Source organism: Manduca sexta, unplaced genomic scaffold, assembly GCF_014839805.1.
Source record: "Manduca sexta isolate Smith_Timp_Sample1 unplaced genomic scaffold, JHU_Msex_v1.0 HiC_scaffold_505, whole genome shotgun sequence".
Taxonomy (NCBI): Eukaryota; Metazoa; Arthropoda; class Insecta; order Lepidoptera; family Sphingidae; genus Manduca; species Manduca sexta.
In genome coordinates this window covers 2,649-11,839 of record NW_023595303.1, presented here as the reverse complement: position 1 = coordinate 11,839, position 9,191 = coordinate 2,649, and the positions used below count along the sequence as shown (strand labels likewise).

The window sequence follows — 9,191 nt, the reverse complement described above, 5'->3', positions numbered from 1 at the left end:
TTGCTGGAAAAACTGGACAAATCCTGAACAACGCAACTTATTTGGGTACAAAACTGACCCCGGGATCACAATCGGTAATTATTTTTATATATTTTAACTCGCGTCGCGTTGTAATGCTGCTTTGACCACGACATGTGACAGTACTATGGGTGTACACGGTTCCGCACAAGTAACCTTCAGACCGATATTTTTTGTCATTGATATATTTCAGAATGACATTGATTAATGACTTTTAATTTAAATGTTTTATAGTTAGAAAAGTTAAGTTATTATAATAATTCAATGGTGTAAATAATAATTTGTGTATTTTAGTATGATTAGGCAAGTTCCACCAAAAAAAAAATAATTTATACAGTGTCTAATATTGTTTTTTGTTCCAGGTTCTGGTATCAAAGAAATACTCAAATTATGCGCATTCTCCGTTTGTCACGAGAATAAAGGAGCAGTACGACTACGAAATCGTCAAGAAGCCCCAGGAATGGGAATATGTTGAAAGACTTTTGCCGTTTGAGACGCTACCCAAAGTTACCCTGAAAGACAGCTATCCATCAGGCTGGGTCCCGCCAAAAGAAGAGGCGCTTAACAATCCTTATTTCGTCCGAAGGAATAAATATTCCGATTTACCTATATTTTTGAATATATCACATAGAGGAATGCGTAAAATATCTATCAAGAAGATCGAGGGCGACATCTGGAAAATGAATGATGAACTCAAGGCGTACTTGAAGATGAAGAATAACAAGTTCGTACAGACGAGGGTTCATGAAGTGGGAAGATTCATAGAAACCAAAGGAGACTATGTGAACGATATAAAAGAATGGGCACTAGCTAAAGGTTTCTAAAAAAATTATGTAGATTTGATTGAATAAATTTTGTTTTAGAATATGTTTTTTATTTTCCACCAGAAACATACAGACATATACACATGGACACGAAACAAAACAAAATGTACACTATTAAAAAACACTATTTTGTTATTAATGCCATTTAATATGTAAAGTTACCGAGTCAGTATTGCTAATATATAATAATACATCTACTTAATATATGTCACAGAGTTGCATAACATTAATTATTGTTTTAAATTCTAATAATGTCTGAATTTTTTATTCTATTAAGTCTTTACAAAAATCAAATACTATACAAAGTTGTTTTTATGAGGACTATGTATGAATTTATTTCCTATATTCAAAGTTCAAATTGTTCCTAAATTTTTAATTTTTGTAATCTGACATGCTTTTACCTTTATTGCAACCCACTGGTTACAACTAAAACATAATATGATCAATTTGGATTTTTCAAACAAAAAAAATAATTAAATATTTTTGTGGCACACAAATCCAATCGAAACCTGATTTGCCGGGGGTACGCGGCATGAAGTTTGTTTTGTTCAGCCGCCGCCAGTGGCGCTGCCGACGGCGGAAGGTTTTATCTACGTAGCTATATAACATCCGCCCGCGCGCACTGGGCCTCTCGCCGATATGTATTTTTTAGACTTCCATCCCACTCTTTGTTACAAAAACAACTTTTCTGTATCATATACACGATTTATAAACTTCACGGGCACGTTTTCCTTCACGTATGAACGAATGGCACACCATTAACTTTTAGGTTACTTTAATCGGATCCGCTTTGTTGATAAATTGCGAAACGGCTTATGTATGTTAGTAATTGTTTAATGTACAATTAGAAACTTTATTAAAGTTGCCGTATGTAGTTGTATGCGGTGGTATATTGGTTGTTTGTGAGTTTACGGTACAATTACGTAATGTGACAAGCGTTATGAAGTCAGTAGGTACGTCTACATATATTTTCAAGGCCATGCGCTTTCAGTGTACACGTGTACGTTGTAGCAATATAATTGCACAACAATCAATAATACAATCATTGCGAGAGGTTGTTTTATGTTTATTTTTATATAACTACCTACTTTGAGCGTATTATATTCAATGATATTTATTGCTTCTACTATTTTTATTACTATAAGCCCTATGTGCCTACATTTACGTTGAACAAAGTAATTGTAAAGCGATATTTGACTTTATGGACCATTAATAAAACGGCTAATGTCAGGGCTCAAGTCTCTACTTGAATTTGACCTTTTTTTATTATGAGCAGCAGTATTCGCCTTGTTTTTAAACTTCAAAACATGTTTAAAATTAAATTAGATTTTAATTATTTTAGTTGCTCAGTACATCGATTTTTATTTAAAACGTAAATATTACTTATTTTTCTTTTACATAATTAAAGTTTCTACGAAATGGTTTCCTATTCATGTAGGAACGTATTCAGTTGACACAAACACTAAAAATAAATCAATAGAATTTCACAATTACTTAGATGAAAATATCTACCCCCTAAATATGATTAGATATATAGGAAATCATTTTCCTGCTTACCCTTGCAGGCACAATGGAGTTATGATAATAGCGTCGCACTACTGGGCGAATGGCCCATTGCTAAGACCCTAATTTTTAGAGGTAGATGTGTGCCAAGATCGCTGGTCCACGTCGGGTTGATATTGAATTTGTATAGCCAGGACCGTGTTACGTCTAGAAGAGTATAGTTCACGAACAAATTCGGTATAATACACTTGCAAGGTCATTTGACATTGCGTTCATAAATGAAATCAAATACTCGTCTTTATCTTTGTTAATATGTTGCCGAAACTTATACATGAGTAACGAACATTTGCACCCAAAATTCCAGTTTTGCTTTTCTATTTTTTATAGTTTCGTTGCGAATATAGCTCGCGCGTTGAGTGTATTTCTGATTGAAGGTATGATATTGTCGCTGCCACGAATACTCTTATAGTAGCGGCATTAGAGCGTGTAAATAAATTATAGTTTTATTGTTTTTTTTTCTTCGTCCTTAGAGGACAGGCTATAGTCTTACGACCATACTGCCTTATTTTTTTTGTTATTTATTTTTTTCGTAACTCACCCTTTTTATTTTACATCTACGGTTCAGTAACTTATTGTCAAATAGATAAGAATGTGCCTTTGTTTAGGAACGTAATGTTAAAATGACCCTGTCGGTTTATATGATTAAATGTTGTTTATATTACAAATGTTTCATTTTTATAGCTCGCCCTTCTAAGTTCGGTATAATAAGTATCCAATCCGTATTAGATATGTTAAAAACTAGCTTGATCGTCCCGCCCTCGTTAATTCCCATTTTGTTATTATAATTATTATATCTAACAATTAGCTGTCAGTAGGAATTCGTTAACTGAAGGTTAAACGTCAGTAATTCCTGTAATTTTCTCTACAATGTAGCCGCTGGAGATTATCAACAGCTCAGTTAATGGTTTCGATGAATTGATTTACTTACAAAGTTTTACTCACGTCTCCGCCTATGTAAGGGCGTTTCCCGAATGAGAGTAGAAATGTGCACTTTTTCGGAATAAATAGTAACCTTAATAATATAATAATATCAGTCTTGTATCATATACTGTCCCACTGCTGGGCAAGAACCTCCTCTACTACTGAGAGGGTGTAGGCCATAGTCGCCGCCAAGATTAGTTTTAGGGGGTGCATCTGCACCTATCTAGTATACTACATAATCATTAGGTTTTTTATTCAAAGCCCGCGTATTTTTAAAAATGATTCATCATAACGAAATCTCTGTGGTCGATAGTTCCCATTGCTGCTTTTATTCAGTGACTTATATTTTGTGATTTATTTCTGGGTATGCTCTCCCGGCGCCTTAGTCCACCACGTTGTCTTAGTGCAGATTGGCAAACTTCACATACCTTCTAAATTCTTATGTCGAATACTCAGGTATGTCGGTTTACTCAAGATGTTTTCCTTCACACACTTCCACAAGTAACTTTGAAAAGTCAGAGGTGTGTTTGGGTTTTGAACCTGAAGTCTTCGGTTCAGCAGAACGTCCCATTACCAATTAGGCCAGCACCACTTACGCTATAATAAAATTATGTCGACCTAAGATGTGTTTAATTTATGCTAAATTTCATCCAAAACCGTGCAGCTTCTGCCGTTATTTTTATCAAATAGACGAGGAAATATCTATATCTACACACATCTTTATATACTTAAGTAATTTTGCACGTATAATATTATTAAGAAGTAAGATAAGTAAGAAGATTCGTAACGGCGACTAGGTGACCAATCCTTCGTCTATAATAAGACCCACATTTTGCTCGTGATTCCGCTCAAGTTGACATGTATTTCCGAGTTAAAAACTAGCCTATAGCATTGACGGTTTAAGCGTACAATGTACCAAATTTGATCAAAAATCGGTCAGTTTTTAGCCGTGAAAGTATAAGACATTACATTACGGTTTTATATTTTACGAATAATCTCAATATAGTAAAGTTCTAGTTAATAATATTTATTAGATAGGTGCAATTCAGTAATAATTGATAATGTGGTTAGATAAGAATAATTTACTTGGAGCTGCCTCAATTCATGATATCTATTTTCAGGTCAGTGACCACTAAGACCTTATTTAACAACATATAAGATATCAGAGAAAAAACAGAAAGTCTTTTCCGTAACAACATAGATTTGACGATTTTTTATAAAAGCCCAAAGTTAATACTACATCAAACAACAAATTATTAGTTTACGTCAAAAAATAAGTAATCTACGTGGTAAAACTTTACCTAGACCTCAATATGTGGCGACTTGACTTTCGCTAATAAGCGTTTGTCAAAGCGAATTACTTTAAAAAGACATATATCTTCATATCTTTGTCGTATAGATCTATATACATAGCTCTCATTCTTTCCATCTATATTAATCGCTGAGAAATAGTTTGTACTTTTACACTTACATGATTTATTGTGAGGAATATAAGCTGTAGCGAAACAGGAGAAAAGGAGCATAATATATGGTGCTATAAACCTTCATTATATTTAAAAGGAATGGAAATGGAATATTTAGAACAGTAAGAGGTTTCCGACGTCTTTGTGTCTTAAACCAACCTCATAGTTCCGTTTTGAATATTCATAATAAAGCGGATGTAAGCTCGGCGAAACTTAGACCACCAGTGATGACGAATCAATGGCACGCCAACAGCACGCCTGCCAGTACCGACATGACACAATAATTCGGGCACGCGAGTAATATGTTAACCATTGTATATGTTATCTTTCTTTGAGTTTCATGTAACATCAAGTGTAGTAAAGCCACTTCGCCGAGACCTGATAAAAAAAATAGTAGGTCATAAAAAAGTCGCTAAAAAGATTGGATAGATAAAACCGGATGGCACGTGACAGGGTTTTTTTTTATTTTTTTCAGTCACCTAGTTTAGTGTTATTTACGTTTCAATAGCTGTAAGTCTTCCATACCTTAAATAAATAAATATATATTTTTTTAATAATTATGGCATCATTAAAGGTCCGCCATCCCGGACTTAGACTGTCGGTGACAAATGGGTGAGTTTACACCGCATTATGGAAAATTTCAGTGTTATAATAAATCTACAAAGTTTTGTACGCGGCTTCACCTCACCAAAGTTAATTCATTGAATAAAATGTTTATTTCATACAAACATCTAATCCTCCGAACATATGCACAAACTTACGAATTTATGTTGTGTGTGGAACTACTGGTTCGGTGCTTAACATTCTTTCATTAAAAGAAAGCTCTTTACCCCCTTATTCATAGACATTTTTTATTAAGGACGGAGTATTCCTGTGATAACAAGACTGTTTCTCAGTGCTGACGGCATGGCAGCCTTCGCAGTGCGTAGAAATAGGGCCGTTGTAATTGGCTAATATTGTGATACAACTTGAATCTAGTTGGATCTCAGATAAACAAAGCTGAACAAACAGCAAGCTGTCAGATAAACGAAGCTGAGAAACAGACTTGTTATCACAGCAATGCTCCGTCCTTAGATAAATAACGTCTATGATTAAAGGGGTTTTTTATCCTCGTATCCGACTTAAACGTGGGCGGGCGGTAAGCAAAATTTAGTTATAAATTATTTGTAAAATATGTACATATTTTAATAATGTTGTAACTAAGCTCTACTCATGAGACAGTGTTACCATATTGAGAAGACAATTATACCTACATTGGCAAACATTTACAAATATCACGATTATATCAGGATTTCCTAATATTAAAGCAGGTAAAGTAAGAAGGTTAGTAATATGCGGGTTACTTAACAAGAATATGCTTATTTTGCTAAAACAACAGAGCAGACAAAGATGGTTAATTTGATATATAACATGCAACTAGGATCACGTTTACTGCCTAGTGTAATAGCGTTGTTGACAATATTTTAAATAAGTACATTTATCAAAAAAAAAATATAGAAAATTATGCCTTCAAGAACCACTAAAAACCCAAAAATAATTTAATATTACCCATATGGTTATCAATTTCGGAGTCAGTGCCTAATAAAAATTAAATATTGTTTTCGTAAATTTGTTCCTGTATTTACCTAGCTTTACTAGTAATTTTAATGATAAGTATAAGGAATCGCCAACAAAAAATATTTAATTTAAAATTGTCAGTTGTATGTTTTATGTCGTGTTGTATTTGAATAATATTTTGCCATATTTTCTAAAGCCTTTTTTATTTATCTGATCCATCCTCAACTATGACAATGTATATATATCAAACGATAATAAATATTAGTACCACTTATATACCACTCTAATGTGTTAGGATAATTAAGGAAAATCACGACGAAATTTAGCACACAGCGATATTGAAATATTCCTCAATAACAACGACATTAAATAATATAGGTAATTAGTTATAGACTGGAATTCGGGACCAAATTAGTGTTCTAAAAGTTATTACCTAATGGTAATAAGTCGTTGTCTTATTTGAAAATTTCGTGTGACAAGATGTCATAGCGTGCTACGATGTTAATACAGAAATAAAATATTTACAGAAAATATGCTAATATGGCGCATTAAAAACTTACCAATCACGATACGGGAAAAATATGAAGTATTTTACATTGGTATTTTGCTATTCCACTATAGATTGAGTAACCATCGCATGAGCGCAAAATTTTTGTATGACAATCTACTAATGTCCGCCCAATATAATCTAAGAACTCTTTCCACATTAAGAATTTTACGTTCTTTGTACTCGTACAAAACAATTCGATATTCAAGTATGAGGATAGATAATAAAACATAATGGCACTACGTAAATGCGTATGGTATCTATACTTAATAACATATAAGTAAAGTTGAAGAGTTTGTTTGAACGCGCTAGTCTCAGGTTCCTACGACTCAAGCAATTTGGAAAATTGTTCACTAATAAGCTACAATTTTCCTGAGTTACTTTTTATTTTGGCAAAATATTTATCCCGGAAAAAAAGTAAATATGTAATAAAGACAGGTTCCTCAAACTGTTCTGATTGACTTAAACATAATAGTCATATTTATTCGCCAAGTAATTCTCAATAGTAATGAGGCATTAAGTTTTAAAAATGAGTACACTATTTAACTTAAGTTTGTAAACTTCTCAAACAGCAATAAGTATTCGTATATATATATGGACAATTTTTTATATTTAAAGACTTTTCTCGCCCTCACACCCACCACTACAACTCCTGTAAGCCAGGATCAGCAGTGGTACGCATTTTACGACACCGATCAGTGAAGCTCGGCGAGTCTCAGGGAAAACTAATTTGTCTATCCCGCAACGAAATTAATCAAATAGAAAGATAGGGAGGAGTTGGAAATGTTAATTGTCCACTACCCTCCATAGTAAAGCGGGAGACAAAATAATAGACTAAAGGCATTTTAACCTCAAGTATAAGAACGTTTACAACAAAATAAGCCAGTGGTAAAGCACCACGGATAAAAATTAAACGAAAGGGTCAATCACTTACTCCCTTACTCATAGACTTTTTTTCATCTACAGGACGGAGAGCATTGCTGTGATAATAATCTGTTTCTCAGTGTGTAGACATAGGGCCGTTGTGATTGGCTAATATTGAAATACAACTTGAATCTAGTTGGCTGACAGATAAACAAAGCTGAACAAACAGCAAGCCATCATATAAACGAAGCTGAGAAACAGACTTGTTATGACAGCAATGCTCCGTCCTTAGATAAATAACGTCTATGAATAAGGAGGTTTATGTTATAACTTAGTAAACGAATTAGTAATTTTTATTATGATCATTTTTACCCTTCACCATTGCTTAGTTAAATTGACTAGCTAGTTACGTCAGCCAGATATTAAGTATATAAGTAATTTATTCGTATATCTACATCAGTTCATTACTTTATTTGGCGCAATAAATAAAGGTTGTCTGGGAGAAAGAGTGATAACAGCTCCTCTATTGTTATTCTCGTGTGTTTGCCCTATTTACGACGAAAATTGTTATCAGTATCGTTGCGGTTCATATTATTCCATACTATCTTTATTTTATTAGAGTACTAGTGATTCGCCCCGACTTCGGACGGGTAGTATTTTGTTTATAATCATATGATTCTTGGAGGTCCGATCGGTGCCAAACTTTACAGGATCCTTTTGTGGACTAATGTAGATTATAAAAATTTCATTGCTCCAGTTTGGAAGTTCACAGGGAACATGCATGTAGACTTAGATTTTTATGAATATAATGAAAATACTAGTTTTAGTTTGCAGCTCCGCCTGCGTTAACATCGTTTATCACTTTTAAAGGATGAAAAACTGGTGATCTGGTAAAACTAAATACATTTCCTTTATTTAAGCGATTGTTAGACATTTCAATAAAAGTGTTTTTCGGATTTTACCGCGGCTTTTTATATTTTAATGTTTGCCCGATGTTTTGAAATCTTTGCACACTTCATGGTCACGGGGCGAAAAAACTATAAATAAAAAATCCCGATAACATCCGAAAACTAGTTTTATTTGTTGGTGGTAGGATATATTTTATATTTGCCCGGATAGCGACCACTATACACAGGTTTTAAGCCAACCATCGTGGCCCATGTAAGTGTGTCGCGTTCCGGGATCAGCCTATGTATATCCGACTCTAGCAGGCCGGCATAATTGTGTCGACTGCCGAGGGGTAATCATCTCTCGTCAGTCCACTCCACTACCATCAGGTGTAGCGGAGTTACTTTGTCGTGCACACATAAAAAAAACAATGAAGTCAAATAAGCACCAAATCAGTCCGTTCTATAGACTATTCAAGTAAATTTCCTTCGATGATATCATTGTTTCGGTTCTGAAGATTTCAATTACTCACTGTCTTTGGCGATG

The 9,191-nt window shown here is 33.9% G+C and overlaps 1 protein-coding gene across 1 annotated transcript; it reads left to right on the top strand.

The window, feature by feature from the left end:
- Positions 1-5: 5 nt before the first annotated feature.
- LOC119193409 (probable 39S ribosomal protein L49, mitochondrial) lies at positions 6-878 on the top strand (the record flags this gene model as incomplete). Its single annotated transcript, XM_037447003.1, has 2 exons — positions 6-74; positions 381-878. Coding segments are annotated over 2 exons (531 nt in total), but the record flags the coding sequence as incomplete, so codon positions are not given.
- Between the last annotated feature and the right edge of the window lie 8,313 nt (positions 879-9,191).